At 47.7% G+C, this 23,110-nt stretch overlaps 1 protein-coding gene across 1 annotated transcript; it reads right to left on the reverse strand.

The window, feature by feature from the left end:
- Window positions 1-17,178: 17,178 nt before the first annotated feature.
- Window positions 17,179-21,139, reverse strand: LOC110473343 (urotensin-2 receptor). Its single transcript, XM_077787422.1, has 2 exons — window positions 21,094-21,139; window positions 17,179-18,897 (listed from the first exon to the last, which is right to left on the reverse strand). Exon 2 carries the CDS (start codon window positions 18,754-18,756, stop codon window positions 17,608-17,610), a length of 1,149 nt encoding a protein of 382 aa, XP_077643548.1. The 5' UTR covers window positions 18,757-18,897; window positions 21,094-21,139; the 3' UTR covers window positions 17,179-17,607.
- Between the last annotated feature and the right edge of the window lie 1,971 nt (window positions 21,140-23,110).

Here is a 23,110-nt window from a genome sequence, read left to right on the forward strand (position 1 = left end):
CTCTTGTCCTTCCCAGCCACAGGATATCAGCAGTGTCTGCTCTGCTGAGAGCTGAGGGGAGATTCTCCCCTCCTAATCCAGCACTGCAAAACCAGCTAGGCAGCCAGTGGGGCAGCTGGGACATCTGATCCTGTGAAGAGAGGCTTTTCCTCCTTTCCCTGCAGATCTAACTCAGGGCTCAGTGATTCACCTTACACTGAGGGGCCACTGGAGCCTGCACTCCAGTTTAAGGTGGCTGAAAAATTACTAGAAATGATGTGAGCATTGCCTCAGAGCTAACACTCCTGGGAACCACCAGCAGCACTGAGGCCACTGTCCCCTGTTCCTGCTGTCCCCAGCAAACACTCTTAGGGTGACCAAGCAATGTGTGCTGATGAACGTGTGCTGGCTCATTTATTCTCAATTTCTTTACAGACCAGGCAAAATCTAAAGCTCCAGGTTTGTTTTTGGACTCAGCCCAGGTGAAGGCCAAAGGCTTCCCTGTGCACAGTGGTTCTGTTGAAGCAGACTTGGGCGGTGTGAGCCCTTGCTGGCCTGTGGTTTCCTCTCTGGTTTGGTTCCTCATGAGGGTTCTGCAGCTCCATAATGCAAACCAGCCCTACAGTCCCCTGTTCCCTGGTGCAAGTGCTCATGATGCTGGAGAACCTTCTCCTGGGGGAGTGTGGGTCTGTCTTGGGGGAGACTTCCCTGCAATTTATATGAATCCAAAACCTGGTATCAGAAATACCAATTAGAACCTGCTATCTTCTACCTGGAAAAATAAATTATTGGCAAAGAAATTCTTCAGGCACCATCTGCTTTATGCTACTCTTGTCTGCTGTATCCCAACTGCTCAAAGTCAGCATTAGTGGAAATTCCAGCTCTGTTGTGTCTGCCTGCCACTGCTGCATGGCCATTTATCTCCACACAACTGCTGCTGAGGTTTAAGAACTTTGTTTAGTCCCCCAGTCTCTGATGATGTCAAGGATTTTTGTGCAGTTCGTAAAATTGCCCATTCATATAAATGTGTCTGAATAGTTTCCATGGAAACACCTGCTCCACACAGGGAAATGTGATTTGCCTTTATGGATAAATATGGAATCTTGCTACCTTGGAGAGCCTGGGCTAGAAAAGGAATGGCTTCTGGCTAAGAAATAGTGCATGAGAGGCCAGCACAAGCCCTGGGTTGGCACAGCCAGCAGCAAGACCAAAGCTTGGGGGAGAAAAGTCTCAGAAATTCACTGAGGCTGAACCCTCAGGTGTGGTTACAGCAGGATTCCTGGTGCTGTGAGATTTAGACTTTGAAAGTCACCGAGGTGGCACAGGTGTTACTGTCCCTGCAGTGTTACCTGGGGTGGGTCTTTGTGAGCAGCAAGGTCTGAGGTGAAGGTTTTTCAGTTTTGTGGCATTTGATAAAACCAGCCTGGGACTCGAGGGAGCTGTGCTTTGGCAGCAGCTCTGGAACTGAGGGGAAAAAGGGCTGGATGTCCTTTTAGTAGGGAGGGAGGCAGGTGTGGAGCTTCCCCTGGAGCTGGAGCCCATGCTGGCAATGAAGCAAATTTTAAATTACTTTGCTTAAGATTTATGTTGGAGACAATAAATCAAAGAAGTAAATACTTCAGGAAGGTCTTGGTTTTTTTCTTTAGAGGATAAAGAAGCCCTCTCCTCAACCCTGTAGGAGGGTACAGGAGCACTTAAATTCAAATATCTTCATCCACATGCCAACCAGGCAGGCTGTTCAGCAGATTTCCTTTGCAGCCAACTGCATCTGTGACCTGGGATAGGTACAACTACTTGTCACAATGACAAGCTGAGGGTTTAATTTTGTCAATTAATTTCTGTTTGCAAGTGTTCAGCCATAACCTGAATGAAACACAAAGCAGCCAATAAAGGATGGGATTAACCTTGAGGTTTTGTTTGTTTGATTGTTTGGATTGTTCCCTTGGTTTTGTAATTCTGAATATTGGTATGTTGCAGAGACTTCTCTCAGTTCAGACTGGCAGTTCAGAGTTGTGCCTGTGGAGATCTCTGCAGCAGAAGTTCAATATACAGCATTGCTGTGATCTTTAGAGTCTCCTTGGGATCAGTGGGATTAGAAACCTGGAAACATGAAGTAAAGGCAGCTGTAAAGGTACAGGACCAACTCCCCTCCTGCTGTTTCCCTTCATGGCAGGGCTGCAGCAGCCTCTGAGAGTTGGTCATGGGGTAAGGCACCCTTATTTTCTGGTCACTTTTGACAGCATTGTCTTCTTTATGTTTTCCTTGCCCTCTGTCTCATGGTTTCTCCATTTTAATCTTGTTCTTTTTCTCTCTCATCTCAGTGTCATGCTTGTGCTGTAGCTCTATCTCAGCCTCTCTGTCCTGCTCTTTGTCATGTTGATTCCACAGCGCTTGGCACCTTCTGAGAGAAGTCAGCTAATCCTTCTCCCAGTCCTCAACCAGAACCTATGAGCAGTGATATTTTTCAGACTTCACTAATTCCAGAGAGAATTAAACTTGGAGATGAGGGCTGAAAACAGAGCTGAGAAATACAGCACATGACAGTTACAGCACATTTGTTACTGAGCATCCACATTAAAGCAGGATTAATGACTGCATACTGCCTGCTACTTTTAAAAAGAAGCCTGAATTTGCAGAGGGGATGCTCATTTGAGCAGGAGGGATGTGCAGAGGAGCACACCGTGGCAGGTCTAAGCAGCAGAGGCCAGCAGAGGGATCCCTGGACTGCTGCTTTCCTCCGTCCTGCTTTGCTGAGAAATTCCAGGTATGACAGAAGTAAAAATGCAAAGTGATGGGACAGCATCTGGCATCTGCTGGTGCAGCCGGGCTGTGGGCAGCAGTCTGTGTCTGATCTCCTGTCTGCCTCACCCCCACCCCTCCGTGCTCAGGGGCTCTGTGCCTGCTCACTGCTCCTGGCAGGCCCAGCTGGATGGATTTACCAGGAGCAGGGAAAGGCTCCTGAAGGCAGTGTCTGTATGCCTGGAGCTGGTGTGGTGCCCACATGCCACGGATACTGTGCGAGCACGGAGAGCGAGGCTCATTTCACAAAAATGGAGTTTTGTTTTCCATCTCTCCTCAACGCAGAAGAATTACAGTAACATGAGTCCTTCCGAGTGCCAGCATGTGCTCGTGGGCTGGGTACCAAGTTCCTGCTCTGGAGCCGTGGAAGGGCTGGAATTAGAGGGTGAAGGCACAGACTGTTCCCTCAGCTCTGTCTGCATCACAGTTTCACAAAGGTCAGCGCTGTGATGCCAGCCCAGCTCCCTTTCTCTCAGCTGCAGTCACCACTGATGGCCGGGGGTGAGGCGGCTCCCTGGAGCCACCAGCTCTCTTCCTGGAAGGTTGACTCACTGATGTTCTTTGAAGCTGGATCCTGCTGCCTTCCTTTGAATTATCTCCCAGATGACAACTCCCTCAGGCTCCTTTTCCTGCTGTGCTTACATGTGTGTGCCCCTCTGGGGTGACACCGGTGACATGTGCGTGGCCTGGTGGCCGTGTGGTGGCTTTCCTGTTGGGTGCCACCCCGGCTGTGCTGCAGTTTTACACCCATGAGGGTAAAAAAGTTTCCTTTGGGGTGAGGGGTGCCCTGAGGAGCAGCTCAAAGCCACTCTCTGGTGTTTATCCCAAAGTGTCAGGATGTCCCCATCGTGCTCCTCATGGCCACGTGTCCCCAAATCCTGTCCAGGACACCACATCCCTTCTGTGCTTTCCTTGCCTGAAGAGCTGGCTCTCAGCCCAGAGGTGCTGAATTCTTAATCCCACCATGCTGATTTTCACCATTTTCTCCCTCTGCCTTTTTTTACTTTGACTCCTGACATCCCTTGTCCCCACAAGGAGAGGTCTGGGCAGCAGCTGAAGCCACCTTCTGCTTCGTTTGCACTCTTTGTCTTTGAGATCTCAAAGATGTTAACAACTCTGAATATTTTGCACCACTTTCCACCCTTTCTAAGACATCCATCTCAGAGGGAGTTTCATAAAATGGCTCCACAAATCATGATCTCTAACAACCAAATGCTGTTTTCCTTCTGTGGTGTGACCTCATCAGGAATGTGCTGCAAACCCCCAAATTTTTCTTGAGAAGCCATCATCAACCAGCCTGTCTCACCCTGACATCCTGAAGACCACAGGCTGCTTAACATTTGATGCATTTTGGCACCCTGACTGGTTTGTGGCCATATTTTGTGTGTGTTATTTAAGATGTGTTTTGGCAATGTGACTATTTTGTGGCTGGTTTTCTGTGTCTTTTTTGAACTTTGGTATGAAAATGTCTGTGATCTATTACCAGCCAAGGCCAGGGACAGACCAATAGCATGATTTATTGTCTCCTAGAATTAGAAATCAGCTTCTGTCTCTGTACAGGCTTATCTCCCATCCAGTATCTTAAATTCTTCCATCTAATAACAATTAAATATATCTTTGAGAGCATTTTTTATCTTAAAACTTTTGGGGTTTAAGCCCTGGAGAATAGTTTAATACTTAAAATACAAGCTGCACAGCTCTAAAACAACCAGGTCTGTATTATTCAGAAGAGGTGATTTTTAATGTTAAAGAACATTTTCAGGTTTCTCTGTGATAGAAGCACATTCCCTTGCAAGCAGAGAATTTTTTATTCATCTGAAATAGTTTTAAATTCATTTATATAAGGTAAAAAGATAATCTGAGCCACCACTATATTAGGAAGCATTTAAAGTCTGGTAGGAGCAAGTAAAGTGTGCGTAGGTACAGCCAATAAATGATTTGACACAGGTTTTTGCAACAGCTTTGGAATAGCCAAAGTTTTACTGTTCCATTTTTCTTCTGTAGCTCACAGAGGCTCTGAGTCACTTTATCAGTGACTGTTGCAGCAATCTGCTCTTGGCAGGGTAAAAAAAAATAATGCCCCAGTGGATTTTCTTGGCTTTTTTTTGGCCCCGAGGCCAAATCTTCAAAGGCAAATGATTTTTTGCTTGCTGAGCAAGGAAGGCAAAGGTGGTGGGCAGGGATGCAGATCTGTGAAGGATGGTTTACAGTGGGCCAGGGTGTGCCCTGACACCATATTTTGGGGGAATTTGGCTTATTTTGCCCTGCCCTGCTGGTGGAGTGCTTTCTTGACTATAGGAATGTTTCTGTTGAGCAATGCAGATCTGCTGCTGGGATGAATAATTCATGGCAAATCAGGCGTGGAAAAATCTTCCAACATTCAATCAGATTTTTTTTTTTTTTTTCTTTTTAAAATTCAGGCTACTGCTGACCTAATTTATCTCGAGGATGAGTTTAGTGATCTGGACAGACAGGGATTAATTTAACATTAGAAGTGGCGGGGAATGATGTGATAATGAAATATTGAACCTTTTTGCCACTCAATGCTCTTCCCCTCCCATCCTGTGCTGGCTGTTCCTGCTGACATCTGGATGAACATGTGGCTTGGTATCTGGAGTGTTGGGCCAGAACTCAGGGGATTGGGATGAAAACACAACAAAAGTTTGCTCTGGGAACACATGCAGAGACCTTGGGATGTGGTTATTCCCAGCTCTGGCTCTGGACACATCCTCAGCGCTGCTGGGAGCTACTGCAGCTTCATTTGAGGAAATATTTCTGCTGGTTTCATTGTTCTTTTTGCTGTCACTCCAGTTTTCTGGTGTTTGGATTTGTTTTCTTCCTCTGGTAGACTGGAATATGCAAAGCAGGGCCTGATTTCAGAGTGGGAGGAGGGCCCTGAGGAATGAGCATCAAGTCAGAGGCAGCCAAGAAAACCTGTGGTGTAGGATGACACAGCCCACCCTGAGACAGCAAGGCAGCCTCACTTCTCCTGATTATTTTCAGGGTTTCCTTCAGTGCACCTTTCTGTGTGATTAACAGCTTCAGTACCACAGTAATATTTTCTTTAACTCCTCAATTCTTTCTGAATAAAACATTCCCCTTTTTTAAGACATAAAAGAATACAGTGTGTATGACTCAAGGAGTTGCTGGACCTTTTTATATTCCATAAGACCATGGAAACATCAGTAAGAGCCAGCAGAGAGTTCAGCAATACCTGGAGCAATATCACACTACCTTTTTTTTTGTGGTGGAGTGTTGGCCTGGCAGCTTTGAAAATGAACATACAATTCTGAATCAATCAGAAGAAGCAGAATTACTTTAAAATATCCTTTTTTTTTTTTTTTGGTACAATTGGAATAAGAGTTGAGATACAATCCCCTGCAGCTGGAGGTGTGCTGTTTGCTGAGCATGCCAGCAATTTTTGATCTCAAATGTCAGTGCTGTTACTGATTGAGTGCATTGGTTTGCTGGGGAGTTTCTCCACATGACTTTCAGCCAGTATTGACCCTGCTGCTGCATGTCCTTACCTTGTGATTTAGCTGGAGGTACAGTGTGTTTTCTTGCCTGCTGCAGATGTCTGCTCTGCCATATCCTCCTGTGATCACCCAGGAGTCAGTGCTGGATGTGGGAATAGCTTCATTGCCACATCCCCTCCAGGAGAAGTGATTTGAGTCTGTCCTGCAGGTCACACTCATTCCCCCTCAGAGCTTTGCAGATAGTCAGAACTTTTCAGGCTGGCACTGGTGTTTTTGCAGCCCAACGTGCAGACCCTGCTGTAGCCAGTGCTGCCCTCCAGCAGCACTTCCCATTATCCTTGTGCTTCCCATTGGCCTGAGATGCTGCTCAGCCCCTCAGCAATTCTGCCTTGACTCCTTAGGTTTTCCTAAGTGTGAGATGAAGTTCACAGGAGAACAAGCTCAGACTTTAGTTACCAAGATTAAAGCGTGAAGAACTTGATGCTTTTGCTGTAAACCTGGAAACAAGCAATTACAAGAACAATCAATCCTAGATAATTGGGGGGTTCAGTGGTTTTGCTCCGTCCTCTTCAATTCAAGGCCTTCTGAGTTGTGCTGTGGGCTGGAGAGGTTTTCTTGTGCTGCTTGCCCTTGGCACAGAGCCTGGGAGCTGAGGCATTTTATTCTTCAGTGCTGTGTCTGGAGTTGAGAATGGAGTTCACATCTCCTGCCTGTAATTGTCTTTTAAATTGCTTCTGCCCTGATTTGACTGAGATGGCTTAATAGATATTCCTGAGCTTTTGATAGAGTAACAGTTGTTTTTTGCACCATATGGCAGGGAAGAAGAAGAGGTTAATTATAAATGCTTTCTGTGAAGCTTGGGAAGTGCAAGGCATTAATTACCAAAGCTCTGTGGAGACAGCCCAGATTACCTCTAGGTTTATTATCAACACAGTTAATAAGGTGCCTTATCTGGATATGTCTGTGTGAGCAAACACACTTGTCCCAGAGCCTGTGCTAGGATTTTGGGTGCTGCTAACTCCCTAATCCAGCAAGAATTGCCATAAAATCTGAGAAGGTGTGTGCTGAAGGGTTTGGCTGGGGGATGGATGTTGGGGCTGTGTCAGGGAAGGCCAGCAGAGATGGTCTGGGAATCCTGGTTATCTCCCAATAGCTGAGAGAGAATCCAGTGGGTGAGGGGATCAGGGATAGCAGAAAGGATGGTGAACAGCAGGAACAGGCTGTTCATCCCTGCTGAGCTTGGGGACAGGGCTGAGCTGTGCATGTCACCCGTGCTCCTTCCTGGAAGGATGATCCCACGTGAGGGATGTAAAAATAATTACAGTGGGAACAGTGCACAAAGGGTCACAGGACATTATACCCAGCCTTGCTAAGCCAATTTTAGTCTAATGATCACAGTCATTGGCCTCCTCCCAAAATCATGGTGATCATCACACAGGAATCCCTCACCTCAGGCTAACCTCAGAAGACTTTTACTTCCAAGAATAAATGAAGTTTCAGTGCCAGCTGAAACCTCAGGTCTTGGTACCCACTGCAGCCTGAGGGAGTTTCCCAAGGCCTGCTGTGGCATCTGGGTGCTGTGCAGGACCAGGGGCTGGCCCAGAGGTTCACAGAATTCACAGAATCACTGGGCTGGAAGAGACCTTCAAGATCATCCAGTCCAACCCAGCCCAACACCTCAACTCAACCCTGGCACTCAGTGCCACATCCAGGCTGGTTTAAACACACCCAGGGATGGGGACTCCACCACCTCCCCAGGCAGCCATTGCAGAACTTTATCACCTTTCTGTGAAAAATTTACTCCTGATATCCAGGTTCTGACTGCTCTGGCTCATCCAGGCCCTGCTTGCAGAGAGAGACTGTCAGGAGCTCTCACCCAGCAGGGTAAGGAATGGGTACAGTAAAAATGTGTCAAACCCCAGCTCAGGGAAGAAATTATGATGTCTGGCTCCAGATCAGAAGGCTGAAGGATAGCTTTATTAAAACTATACTATATTACATTAATATACTATTTAAAGAGATTTTATCCCATTCTACATACTTACTTCTTACTTACCTAACTCAAACTTGTTTCTCCACAGCTGGATCCATTGGTCACTGACCCCAAACAACCTCACCAGAATCCAACCCAGCCATCACTGCAGGTGAACAATCTCCACACCACATTCCACATGGGAGAACAAAGGAGCAGAGATAAAGATTGTTTTCTCTTCTCTCTGTGCGTCTCCTGAGAGCCAGAATGATGTCTGTCTGTCCAGAGAATGGGAATGTCACAGAATGGGGGAGTCCCTGTCTGTCCGGGACAAGGACCCTGCTCAGGGGGCAGCCCCAGGTCGTGCTGTGTCTCCTCTGTGGGATGGTCATGGTGAGAGTGGTGTAACTACTCAGGGTAAACTCTTGAGGCACCTCACCTATTTAATTAATTTGTTTGAGAATCTTTTACCAGTTAGAAACCAGGGCTAGCAGTAGAGATAAAATTTGGCTCATATCTCCTGTCAGAGGAGGAAGGAGACAAATATGTGTGAGAAAATGCCTTGAGCTTTCATTTACAGTGACTTTGATTGTTCCATTGAGCTGACATCCCACTCTGATGCATTTCTACACTTGCACATTTGAATCATGTTATGGCAGTTAATCAAAACTACCTCTACTACTAATGCTGTTCCCCTGAACAGGCTGATAAAATCTCTGAGAAGCCCTAAGCCTGCTTACTTTACAGCACAAATTATTACTGAACTCAGTTTTTATGACCTGTCCTGCTTTATTTTCGTGCTCCTTGCTGCTCAGTACACCCCAAATGGTGGGAATTTATCAATATGGTTATGACAAGCATAGCTGGATTCTTGGTGTGGAGCCAGATCATCCCAAAGCCTTCTAAAACCAACTTGGCTTTTACTGATGCTGCTCTAATCCCATCTCTGCTCCCACACCCTCATCCCAGCCCCTCTCCCTTTGCAGCCCTCACCTGGGGGCTGGGAAGACCAACGTAATCTGGAGAGAAAAATTCTGAGTACAAGCTCAAAAGCACCATCATGTAAATTCCTCCTTCTCCTTGAGGAGGTTTGGGGAAACATTCAGAATATCTCTGCCACAGTGTGTAGCTGAGCACTTCTGCTCTGTGGAAGAACTCCAGTCTGTCCACAATTTAAGATGAGACTTCATTTTTTAATGCAAGTGTTACAAGCCAGGCTTGTTTGTGTGCTTTGGGATTTTATTTCAATGAGGAATAGTAAAAGCTAATTTCAGCAGCATCCTGGGAGTGGTAGTTGATGCCTTTTGGAGCCAGATAAGATACTGCAGAATACTTTTTAAAAAAGCTTTTGGCGCCAGAGACCTGTGAGTTGAAAAAATTCCTGTATGATCTGCCCTAGAAATCTATTTTGTTTTGTACCTTCTTATCTTTGTTATATATCTACACATAGATCAGTGCAATTCTTTAGATAGAGGAGATCAAGCTTCTATAGCAGTTTTCCTAAAAAAGCTGTGAGCAGCTCCTGTGCTCTTCTGGTCAGTCAGAAACTTTCCAGCTGAAATCCATCTTTGGTCACATCATGAAAGTCCCTTTTAGTGGGTTGCAACCTCCAGCTCAGCTGGAGGCAATTATTATCTGATATGTACCCTGAGTAGGACATAATTATACTTGTCACTAAGTGGCACTGTGTAAATTAGTCTTTAATTGCTGCACATCAAATGAGCAGCTACCCAGCCATTTTTCTGTGAGATAAAGAGTTCCAGCATTAGCTTCATCACTCTGCCTTCTGCCTTCACCCAGCTTCTCATTTGTTCTCTTTGGTGCCTAAGATGCAATTTCATGTGATGAGACCTTCTTAACATATTTGGCTTTTGCCCTGTCTTGGTCTTAAATATGGTGGTAGAGAGTTTAACATTAAAAATGCAGGAGTAATGGAGAAGATGTGTCCTTCAAGACCTGCTGTTAAGATAGAATTATTGCACATCATCTGGGGCCAGAAACCCTTTTCTGGCTGCTGTTTGATAAAACAGGATCACAGACAGGGCCTGAGGAATGCAACCCTTTAGCATGATTTAGCTGGGCTGTGCTTTGGAGGTTTTTGCTGTAATATGGGGTGGATCACTCTGTCTGAACATCATTAATGTGTGTGAACTTCAGCCCTCTTGATAAGTTAGAGGTTAATAGAGGGGAGGAATAGTCTGATTGCTGCGGTGCAAAGCTGTTTATCTTATCTGGTAACATCTGCACCTTGGATCAGCCTGCTCCCCTTGGCTGCACTCCCAAGCCCTGGTTGTGTTTGGGATGGATGGACACGTATCCTGCTGGTTCCTGCTGCTGGGGCCAGGGCAGGCACACTCATGGTCCATTCATTCCTGCCCTCAGCTGCTGGGGAGCCTTCCCCAAACCACTCAGAGAGGCAGTTCTGAGCATTTCTCACCCAAAGAACTCCTTGCTTGCTCTCCATGCCGATGCTGGCGGATCAAGGAGCCATTTCAAGGGGCTCAGTTCTATGGTACTGGGGCAAAATCCAGATGTGGATGGAATCCTGAGGGGAGTGTAACTGCTGGAGGATGTGTTTAGTCCACGTGCTGTTTTTGGCTGTCAACAGTGCAAAATGAGGCTTCTATTCTCCCCTCTCTTGTGGCACAAAGCAAACACACTGGTTAGTAGGGTGGATGGCTGCTGGGGCCAGGTGTTTGCTTTTTTATGCTTCTGTCCCTCTTGCTGACACCAGATACCCCTTGGCAGAGAGGCCAGGAGGAGCAGCCAGGGCACACAGCCAGCCAGGCCTGGGTTTACATTCCAGGCTGTAATTTCTAAAGCAGTTTATGCCGTGAAGTGTGGACAGACTGTTCAGAATAACAGCAGGAACGTTTCCAGTCAGAGAAAACCTCAGCACTGTGCTGATGTGAAGCCTTTCCTGTCCTCTGCCTCAGCGAGCAGGTTCTGTGGCCAGAGAGATCCTTCCTGTCCTGGGAAGGGGCTGCTGCCCTGTCCAGAAGCTCAGGCATTAAATTCAAAGTTATTCATCCAAACCTTTGTACCAATATGTTGTCATCAACTTATAAATGCAGTCAAACCCCAACTTTCCAAATTCCTTGCAGCCTGCGAGCCTCCCATCACAAGGTTTTGGTTTGGGTCCTTTATGATGGTCTTTCCTCCAGAAATTCTGCCTGAGGAAATGCTGCATCAGGAAGACCCCAAAAAGCTTTTTTTAATTTGGTCTTCACTGTCTTTATCCTGCCCTTATCTTTGGCACATATTTTTCCCAGGATGTATGTACCAGGTCAGGGCAGTGAATCCATGGGTGCTGGGCAGCAGGAGAATCAGCCTTGAGCTGAGCCTGAATTCCAGCTGGGACTGACTTAGGTACCACAGGACAGTATGAGAAAAATAGACCTGGGTTTCTCTTGATCTTCTTTGTCACACTTGTGAGCTAATCTGAGGGGCTTGAAACTAAACTGTATGCATTTTCCAACAATTTGGGGATTTCAGGAACCAGAGTGTTTAAAAAAAATCACTTTACATCTGAGACTTCATGGAAAACTGTTGATGCTGGTGGCACAATGTCCTGTTGTAAGCTTGATAGGGCAATGACAAATCTGGTTTTAAAAGTCCTTGATTTCCATTTCTGTGGAGTCATTATTTCTGCCTTGTATGTACACTGAAAAACATAGATGGGCCTGGACATTTATTTCTTATATATTTAGCTCATTGACATCTCAGTCGGGGTGCTATTTAAATGATGAATTTACGGTTATACAAAACTGGGGAAATTCAGGGCTGTGGCAAAGACTCTTGTGGTTTAGAGCTGTAGGTGTTTACTCCAGACACCCAAAACCTAAATGAGACCTCAACTCTCTGACTTTAGCACATTCCAGCCCTGAAAATCATTACAGGCTGACCACACAACTGTGCACTACCAGTGAGAAGTCCTGGTGATGCCTCAGGTTTTAGATTTTACAATTTTGAGATTCTGTGCTGCTTTAGCCTGTGGGTCTGGGGCTTCGTATTAGGGGATGCTGAGCTCTCTGCACAGAGCAGGGAGACAAAACAATTCCTGCTCCAGCTGGGCACCAAGGACAAATGATCCAAATTTCAGCCCCAAGAGCACAAACACCATGGGCTAGAGGGAGAAAAACAAGCAGGACGGGACTGCCTGGGCTGGAGCTGGAATGGGACAATGAACTCCAAGGTGCCAATGGAGCAGAACTGATCCCAGGGAGAGCCCCGGGAGCGCTCGTGCATTTTGGGACCATTTTGGTTCATTTTGGGTGCAGCCCTGGCTGGGCTCTTTGTGCTGCCCAAGGTGAATCCATTGAGGTGATCCTTTGAATAAATCCCTGCTGAGGTTTTTCTGGGTGCTTGGAGGCTGAAGAGCTCCTGGACTGGCTGTGTCCCAGCAGGGGAGGTGGCCTTGCACTCACTGGGCTGCAGGAACAAAGAGGGGGCTCAAGCTGAGCTTAAATCAGGCTCCAGCAGCAGGCGAGGAGGGAGGTTTGTGATTCCACGTGGGAATTGGGCAGGGGTGGCAGTTTGGTGGGGACAACCCTGTCCAGGCAGGGTTTGGGCAGAGGGATGCACAGCTGCTCTCTGCTTTCCTACTTGGACTCTTTCAAAAGTCCTGTGGTCTGAACAAAATGGAAAAAAGGCTTTTTAAAATTAAATGTAAGCAAACTGATGGCTGGAGCTTCATCTGGAGGTGAGAAATTGTGCTGTTTTGCCTCCTAAAGGCTGAAACGAGACAATTCAGAATTTGGAAAAATAAGAAATAAAAGAATTTCCAGAAGGATTCTCAAATTTCTGGGTGGATTTGCAAATCATTTGGGTAAACATAGACGTCATCCTTTTCTGGCAAAGACCAAAGCTGAGAACACTGCCTGGCCCCAGCTGTGCTTTGCTGCCTGTTTCAGCCACCAGAGTGGGTACATGGCCTTTCCATGCTGCAGGAGCACTGAACCTTGCCCTGGCCCTTTTGGAAAACATTGGAGTATTTTCAACCATACTTTTGATGAGTTTTGAGACATTGTTAATGCTTCCTGGCTTAAAAGGGCAAAAATGTTGGTGTTTTGGCTTCTACTATTTGGAGTTCAGCTGGTGATTCCAGGGGCATCAAACACCTCAGAGATGGGGGGACTTAAGGATTTGGGATCATGGAAGAACTCCTGGCCTTATCCCACAGGGAAAAAGGAACAAATAGAGCAAGGTGTGAGCTATGCAAGCCCACAGCCACATGTATACACACCTGTATTTCACACCAGTTTCAGATTAAATTTATGCAAAGGGCTGCTCTTGGGTCTTTAACTGATGGTGGGTTTGTGCAAGGAGGAATGAGTAGGGCACACTAATTTTGTAGCTTTCATTAAGCACACAATTAATCCATGTCTTGGAGGAGGCAGTTCTTTCTTTGGCTCTCTCTGCTGCTCCTGCTCCCCTGTTAATATTCAGCAGGCTCTGAGGGCTGAGCTGCTCTTTGGTTTCAGGCAGAGAACAGCTCCCTGGTGTTATCTGATGCCCTGTGAAGTTAGTTTGGGATGCAGGGCTGGGAAACTGTGGGAATCCTGAGCTTCCCTCTGGCTGCCCTGGCAGGTCTGGGACCCTGGCAGGGGTCAGGAACCCCCCTGGACAGAGCCCCCAGAGACACTGGCTGTGATCTCTGGCCATGGAAAAGAGTTTTCAATTTTACAGGATGAATTACAAGCTCTGAGTGTTTGCTATAAGTAATAATTAAGTGTGGCACAGGTACAAAAGTAAAATTTTAGGATTCTAGATGAGGGGTCCAAAGGGGACAAGCTGGAGGAAATTGGGTGTGCCTTGTCCTTTTTCTCCTTCTTCATGCCCTCCATGTTTCACTGTGGTGTTGGCATTTTTCTGTTGGTTCAGGCTGGGCACACACTGTCCAACGTAGGTGACAGATATTGGCACGTTATTGTAAATCCAGCCCAGGGAGTTTCTGGTATTGAATGTTTGTCACATCCCACTGAGGGCAGAGCCCCACACGCTGCCCTGCAGGACAGAGCTGGGCAGGGCAGCAGAACATGTGAGAGATCAACAGAATAAACAACCTGGAAACCAGCACAGACCAATGATGGCTTCTGCTTTGGCAGGGGGCTGACAGACAGAGACTTTTCAATCTCGGGATCATCAATACCTCAGATTCCGACAGGACTCAGCTGCTTGGGAAGAGCTCAGAGCCTTGCTTGTACCTGCAGGCTTGGAATGATATTCCCTTATTGCTGCCTGAGCTGAGTGCTGAGGGACGTGTTTGAAGGAGAAAAAACCAACTCCAGCCTGGGGTGAGAAGAGAAAGGCTTGAATGAAACATCTCATCATTCAGAGATGACCCAGCAGTGACAGGAGCATGGCCCACAGCCAGTCCCTGACCTGGGGGTGCCTTTTCTCTTGGCTTTGTTGTGCTGATTTGACAAAAAATCATCACCAGCCCTTGCTGAGGCAGCACAAGCTTCACACAGGAAGGGCTGAGGCTGTGTGTCCTTCCAGGGAAACAGGGAATCCCAGCTCCTTTCCCTGGATATTTCGCATGGCCTTGTGCCTTCAGCACGCTGCTCAGGCTACTTTCAGCGTGCTCCCTGCACTGACAGAGCCATGAAGGGCGTTGTGCAAAGCTTTTCTGTGAGATGGATTGCTCAGGGAGGGTTTGGAGAAGAGAATCAGAGCAGAGCTGCTGAGGGTGAAGGGGTCAGACTGAATAATTGAAGGCAGATCTGCTCCAATATCTTTCAGTAGCTTCTGCACTGTCTGCATGGGTGGGTGAGGCCTGGATGAGCTGAGATTTGCAAACCCCCTGTCACTTTGACTGTCTGATTTTAGGCACAATGGACAGTGCTTTCTAAAGGCTCAGGCTGCAGTAGCTTTCATTCACAAGCATGGGAACTGCTCATCCTGAGCTTTTCTGATTCTTCCTGGGCAAGGAGAAGCTAAAAATGCCATTTGAGAGAAAAAAAATAAGGCTAAACTTTACATTCTGACTTGTGATAAACCCCTGACTATACAAGTGGAAAACGGATTCAGGAAATTAGATTGGATATCAGGAAATTCTTGGATATTAGGAAGAATTTTTCCATGAAGGGGTGGTCAGGCATTGGAACAGGCTGCCCAAGGAGATGTGGAATCACCATCCTTGGATCCTTGGAAGTGTTCAAAATGTGTACAGTGTATGTGGCACTGGGGACATGTGGTGTATGAGGTGGTGCTGGTAATGGTAATGGTTAATGTGGTGTGGTTAATGGTAATATTTAGTTAATGGTAATGGTTAATGGTAATGGTTAATGGTAATGGCTGGACTTGGTCCTGAAGGTCTCTTCCAATCTTTGTGATTCCATAACAAACCTCTTCACCCCATCCATGGGCCCCCACTCCCTCACAGAGGGCTGAATGGTCTCTCATTAACATGTCTCCAAGGCCAGTGGGGCTTGGAGACAAGAAATGGCCAAATCCATGGTATTCCTGCCCTTCAAGAGACACAGTCTCAATCTATGCCAAGAGAAATATAGGTTGGATATTAGGAAAAAGGTTTTTCACAGAAAGGTGATAAAGTTCTGCAATGTCTGCCCGGGGAGGTGGTGGAGTCACAGTGATCCCTGTTTAAACCAGCCTGGATGTGGCACTGAGTGCCAGGATTGAGTTGAGGTGTTTGGGCTGGGTTGGACTGGATGATCTTGAAGGTCTCTCCCAACCCAGTGATTCTGTGATTCTGGGAAGTCTCTGGGGTCAGTGGGAGCTGCTGGCACAGTGCACAGCAAGCAGGCTGCAGGTAAAGCACCCTGACCCCAGGAGCACTGCTGATGGGGCTGGGAACAGCAAGGCCCTTCCAGCTCCTGCAGCAGTTCAGCAGCAGAACTCATGCACCAGAGCCCTCTCTCATGTGTGAATCTTCCCCCATTCATGACAAATTTCAAACCCATGCATGGAAGAGGCAATGACTTCTCCACGTGTATTCCCCAGGGAGGCTGCGTGCAGATTTTGCTCTGTGCCCAATGAGCAGTGGCCATTTCAACACCCTGAAGGGGAATAGATGGCTAAATCCTGAATTCAGGCTCAGTCTAAGCAAACAGAGCAAACAGAGCTCACTGCCAGAGGGATTTCACACTGCAGTTCTGAGTTTGCTGCTCAGCATTCATTTGGTTCTAATTGTGTACCTTGGCTGTGTTGGCATTGCATCCTCACATCCCTGCTAATGAGGAAGCAGGGCTGCTGCAAGCAGAGGAATCCTGTAGGGATGTTGGCAGCATCCCAGAGAAGGTATTTTAGACTCACTGGGGAAGTTCCAGACATCACAGATTATATATTTATACTAATTATGCCTTATCACTGGGGAAGGCCAGGACAGGCAGCGAATTCTTGGTGTAGGCAGGACTATGTTTTTGTAGCAGAAAGGCAAAATCACTTCCAGTGAAGGGAATAAGTTATCTCCCTAACCAAGAACCAGCACTTTTATAACTGGAGTATTAAGCACTACAGAGAACATTGCTTTGCCCAGGAAAGTCACACCTCCTCAACCCCCTCCTCTCCCTCTGTCCTTTCCTCCTGGACTTGGTGGTGCTTCAGGTTGGATGTTGCAGTTTGCCAGGAGATGCCCTGAGGACAGCCACGTCAGAGGTTCCCAATTCCTCCTCAGAGGAGGGCAGAGGGTGGAAATGCTTGCCCAGGACAGATGATGCTGCTCCTCATGGGTGTTTGGGGTCAGTGCAGTAGAGATGCTGAGTGTTCCCTGCCTGTGGCACTGTCATGGGAAGCCTGGGCTGCTGACAAGGACCATGGTGTAATTCCACTGCATGCACCTGTGTGACTGGAGAACCCAGCCCAGTGCACAGACAGGAGTGCAGAATAAGTGTGAGCATCACCCAAACGAGGACAAGCAACCCTGGATATGTCTCATCCACCTTGTCCAGTCCTACCCCAAATGCAAAACTGCATGGCGTGTCACAAACATCAGCTGCTTTTTCTTTATTTCATTGTCTTCAGCCCTCATACAACTACAAATTTAGCACTGCTGCTAAAGAAAAAAAGAGCAAACTACAGCCATTCATGGGGTAACATAATTTAAAACGTTGTGAGACAGCTGATACTATTAAAAATCATGGCCCTGTTACGGGCTTTCATTATTGATGGCTACTTGAGGAGACATACACTATAAAATATAAAGATAAAAAGTGAAAGGCTATTTAGATAGCTGTTCAGCTGAGTGCTGCTAGCATCAAATCAGTGGCACTGGAGAAATGAGAACAGACACACGGCACAGCCTCTGGACTAAATGTGTTCACATTCTGGGTCTGCCAGGGCTTCGCCTGCACAACGTACACTTTAAATCAAAGCAACATTGAAGTCAGTATTGATTGTTCTTGGAGATAGATTTTACCTTCAGGCACTGCTGTTTCCCAAAGGAGCGTGAGCAAGGACGTAAGTCTCTGTGCAGTGCTGGCTGCTCGTGGACAGGGATCTCCCTGAAATCCTCTGAAAACGATTCCTCCTCTGGAAGTACCCACTGCTGCTGCTGAGGGAGCGCTGCCTGTTCTTCAGGTACTCCCGGTAGTTTTTGGTCAGCAGGGTGTAGAGGAAGGGGTTGATGCAGCTGTTGCTGTAGGTCAGGCAGGTTGTCAAGTAATTAATGTTCTTCATCACCTTGGGAGACAAAGGGAAGGATTCATAATACTGGAAGAGGAGCTGCCATATCCAGAAAGGCAAGAAGCAAGCCCAGAAGACCAGCACTATGGTGAAGATTAAATAGAGCACCTTCTGGTTAGGCAGCCTCTTGGTCTGCTTGAAGGAAGCAGTCTGGGACACCCAGTAAATCTTAGCCAGGCGGATGTAAAGGTAGCCAATGACCACCCCCGGGCCCACAATGCTGGTGCCAAAAAGGATGGTGAGATAGACTTTGTAGGACAGCTTGCTCCAGGTGGGCAGGCAGATGCTTTTGTTGTCCCTTTGCACCAGCTGGATCATGATGAGCATGGGCAGGGTGAGCAGCAGGGACACCAGCCAGATCAGCACAGCAATGGCCTTGCGGTAGCTCTTGGACCTCTTCACCGTGTCCAGGGGCTTCAGCACGGCAAAGTAGCGCTCCGTGCTCATGACTGTGAGGGTGAAGATGCTGGCGTGCATGGTGAGGAAGTCCAGGCTGAACAGGATGCGACAGCCAACGTCCCCAAAGTACCACTTCTGAATGAAGTAGGTCCCGACGATGAAGGGGATGGTGAGGAGGTAGAGCAGGTCGGCCAGCGCCAGGTTGATGATGTAGATGTACATGGAGGCAGAGGAGCGCAGGTAGTGGCACATCACCAGCAGGGTGTAGACGTTGCCTGTCACCCCCACCACGCACATGAGCGACAGGATGGCCCCGATGGTGCAGATGGCAATCATGTCCTCCGTGGAGCCTGCGGCCCACGCGCCGTCCCCGGTGGCGTTGGCGGAGACATTGGGCCTGATTCTGAACACGCTGCCCTCACTTGTGTCTGTCACCATGAAGGGGGTGGTGGAGAAGTGGCTCTCCAGCTCGTCACTGAGGGACATCCTCCTGGGTTTAAATGCCAGAAGCTTTGCTCATGTCACAGGGGTCGGAGGGGGTTCTCTCTGCTCCGAGAAACGCGGCCGCTGGGAGCTGTAGAACCATTTCTTAGCGGTGTCTCATCCAAGGACCATCTGCATTCTCCACTAGAGGAAAGACATCAAAACCAACATATTAGAAATCTGCCAGAGCAACACAAAAGTTCATTTAGAAGTTACCTGTCCCTGAGCACGTATCTGCACTGCCTGAATGTACCAAAGGTCTTTGGCACCGAGGCCACTCTTGTAGGGCTGGTGCTGTCATTGCAAGAGCCCAGCTGTGAGCTGTGTCCATGGAAAAGAGACAAAAAAGGTTGTGTGGATCACTGGAACCACTTACTGGAGTCCTTAGTTTGGGGTTAGAGGAAAAAAACATCCTTCCTAAATTTATAACGATGATTTAGAGCTATCAGCATGATTGTTTAAACCTCTTTGCCACATTCTTAACTCTGAAGGAGCGGAAGACCCCTAAAAAGGGAAAACAAACTTCAGATTTATCATTTGCAGCCAAATTTTCTGTTCTGAGTTAGTGATGCATTCAAAGTCCTGTCCAGCATTCCTGCAGCGTTTTCACAGAGCAGCTTCCCTTGAATGAGAAGCTCCTCCTCTGTCCTGCAGTTTCAAACAGCATTCGAGTGATGGAGAAAAAGGCACTTCATAAAGCAAAGTGCAGTTTCCCTGTGGGATTTCTGTGTCTGTAAACACAGGGTTTTTCACCCTCTCTGTCCAGTGTGACACCAGAGATGTCCATGTGCTGTAAAACAGATCTGTCTCAGCCAGAGCTGGTGTGAACCTGCCTCAACAGCCTTGAGCAGCGAGGTGTGAGGCAACATGTGAGGAAACTCTGTAGGTGGGAGCCTCTGCTTAGCTCACACTCGGTGCTGCACAAATCAGGACTCTGTTGCTCTCAATTCACTCTAGGTGTAGGCAAAAGAAGAGCAAACCTTCCTCAGAGAAAGCTGAAGAAGTAGCTAAAATGCCCAGATTTTAAAGGCATACCAAAAGCCTGTGCCATCCTAAAGGTCACTGCATACAGAAGTGCATTTGCATTGTGTGTTTTACAGCACTCAGGCTGTCTCTTTTTCTTTGGAAAACGCTGAGGAGGAGGGGTGCTGGACTGCCTTGTCCTTATAGGGCTCAGCAGGCAAAAATTTCCCTCTGCCTTGTTCCACTGGGCAGGCTGGATTTGTTTAATCCTGGGAATTTGCAGCGTTTCCCAGTGAGTTAGGTGTCCCTTTCCCTCCTCACCAGCTCTGCCTCCTTTTCCTCTTTCCTCCCACTGTCTCCTTGGCAGGAGCATTACAGTCCCCCGCTGCCCTTGTGTCACCCTGTCAGTGACCTCTGTGGCCTTGAGGATGGACAATTTTCATCCTCTTCATGACCTGCCCTCACCTTCTCCCCATTACCTGCTGAGGATGGCGGGTGCTACAGAGATGTCATAAAAAACTCTGGATAAGAGAGGACAACTGAACGCAGAGGGAGATTTCCCCTCACGTAGCAATTGGGATAAAAGTACAAAAAAACAGAGAAACACACAGAGCCCGTGTCCCACCCCAGTCCCTTGAGTGCAGGTGAGAGATGAGCATGGTTCTGCAGTGCTCAGTGCTCCTTCAGGACAGTGCTGCTCTGGGCTGTCTCCACAGCTTCACCAGCATCAAGATCCATTTCTTGGACCTTGCAACTCCAAATCTTCCCCGTCCTGCTCCTGCTGTGCCCTTCTGCTGTAGGGCAGGTGTGGCCAGTCTGTCCCACTCCCTCGGTGTCCCTTTTATCGGTTGGTGTCCGAGCTGGCAGTGAAAATGACTTCCAAGCTGCTCCAGGATCTGTGGCTGCTCCTCTGCCTCACAACCAGCAGAAGGGCACAGAAATGAACAGCTCTGCATGGGATGCTCCAGCTGAGCCCGGAGCTGGTCCCACACGCAGCTCTCGGCTCGGTGTGCTGGTGATAGCTCATTTTCAGGAGCGTTATTTCCGTGCCTCAGGTGCTGCCTCCTTGCAGCTGCCTCATTTGGCATCCCAGGGACTTGTAGCAGATTTGTGCCATGCTGGTGCCTGTCTGTGCAGCTCCCTGGAGTGACAGCTCCTGCTGGAGAGAGCCGAGCCCACTGCATCTCCCTGCTCTGCTCCTCTTCTGCTGAACCTGCCTTCTGCTCCATTCATAAAATTCCTACAGCACTATTTCCATTCAGACACTTTGCCCATCTCCAGACAGAGCTAGAAGAGGAAAATTAAGCCAAATGGGGAGCGCTTGCATAATTTTAAAGTTCCCATCAATGCTGCTCTCGTACACAAACACACACTCACATGCACACACAACAGAGAGCTTGTTATTCCAAGCAGCCATTCAAGCATCTTACGGTCCAGGCGGTTTTCCCAGCCAATCTTGCCTTTCCCTCTACGATATCATCCCACAGGAGTACCATGCACATTTACAGCTGTAAACAGAAATGAATTTCTCCTGCTCAAACCTTGCTTTTATATCCGTCAGATGAAGTTTCCTACGAGAAAGAAAATAATAATAATAATAAAAATATATCTAGTAGTATCAAAGCTGGAACTTAAAGAAAGAAAAACTGAAAAAGAGGAAAAAAAATAGAAAGAAGAGAATCCTTCTTCATGGGCAGAGAGCGAGAGATCCCAGGGCTGTGTCGCATCTGGAGCGGCAGGGGCAGGAAGGGAACGTGCTGCCAGCCAAGAATGTTTGAAATCTGGGCGCTCTTAATACTCTCATTCCCCTCCCTCCACTCGTGCTGGCTATTTTTGCTCCCCGGTGACGTGAGGCATAGCGTGGCTGTGCTGCAGCCAGCGAAGAGCCTGTTTAAAGCAGCAGGGTTTGATAAGCCTGGTTATCAAGGCTCGCTCAGCTGCATCCCCCTGCCCCGCTCTGGGCATTGAGAGGCTCGAGTTGTTCCATCCCAGGAGTGCTGGAAGGCAAAGAACCCTCCGGACAGCACACGGAGAGGGAGAATTCCCAAATTCCCAAATTCCCAAATTCCCAAATTCCCAAGGCTGCCCGAGCAAAGCCAGCACGGCTGGGGAAGGAGAGTGGGCCAGGGAGGGTTAAAATCCTGCAGGAGGGTCACATTCCTGCGGGAGGGAAACAGCAGAGCTCCTTGATTTGGAGATCCATTCCGAAGCCAAGCTGAAGTTTATTTGGGTTGGATGGCGTACCGACAGATGAATCCGTGCAGCGGGATCACACACTGCAGCACCTGAGACATTTCAGGCTGGCAGGAACAAAATATTGCCAAAGTTGTTCAGGGGCTGGGTGGATCCCTTTCCCCAGTGATACTTGTGAGAAATGCTACTCACTTTCAAAAATTTGAAAAAGGTTTATTAAAACCTTTCAAAAATTACAACAGAAAACCGAATAGAGAAAATAAATACGGTGCTGGGAGCAAAGGATTTTCCCCACCATGTGCTCATCCACACAATGGAGGTTTTGCCTTTTAACCCTTTGGTCCCTCCCAAAGTTCTGTCCATTGACTCCTTTGCTGTCCAGTGGTGGAGGTCACATCCTTACATCTTTTTCAGAGGTCCTGTGTTGCCATAGTGACAAGCCGACCCTCCCAAATATCCCAAATACCCAGGTCACCCCATGATAACAACACAAGTGGGGTAAAACACAACTATAAATCTATAAAGTTTCTCTTAACATATATACATGATATTTGCCCTTTAATTTGGAGAGTCGACGATTTCATTACTCATTTATCACGTACTCAAACACAGAGATCAGCCCAGCAGTGTTTGGATGGGACTGGTGCCGGGAGATGCTGAAAAACTCTGGATTGTTTTGTGAGCAGCTGGACGTTGTGCTGGTTGCTTGCACACAGTGGGATTGCTCTTGCTCCCAGTTTCCTGCCTTGTCTCTGAGGGCTGCAGGGAATCGCTCCTGATCCGTGCCAGGGGGAGGTGAGGAGCCCTCACCTCTCCCAGGTGTCTCCTGCAGGACACAGTGTGTGGGAGATGCTGGCAGCCCCACTGCCTGCTTCTCTGGGCACCCACAGTGGGCAGGGGATGCTTCCAGCCCTGGGCTCCTGGGAGAGACCAATCCATCCTGAGTGCTGCTCCCTCCTCTGCCTCTTTCCGTGGATACTCAGGTTATTTCTTCTGTGTTCTCAACTGTCTCCACAGGCCCCCAAATGGGTAATAATTAGCATTGACTCCATGGCTGCAGAAGGCCGATCTATTGCTTTATTATTATCTCATCCTATACTATATTATACTATATTTATATTACACTATATTACACTAACAAGAATTATCACTCACTATAAAACCCACGACTCTCTCTGCTGAGAATCCCAACACAGCTGTT

This window comes from Lonchura striata, chromosome 19 (genome assembly GCF_046129695.1).
Source record: "Lonchura striata isolate bLonStr1 chromosome 19, bLonStr1.mat, whole genome shotgun sequence".
In the NCBI taxonomy this organism is placed as follows: Eukaryota; Metazoa; Chordata; class Aves; order Passeriformes; family Estrildidae; genus Lonchura; species Lonchura striata.

Coding starts and splice junctions, on each gene's coding strand:
- LOC110473343 (XM_077787422.1), bottom strand. CDS start 18,756: ATGTCCCTCAGTGACGAGCTGGAGAGCCACTTCTCCACCACCCCCTTC.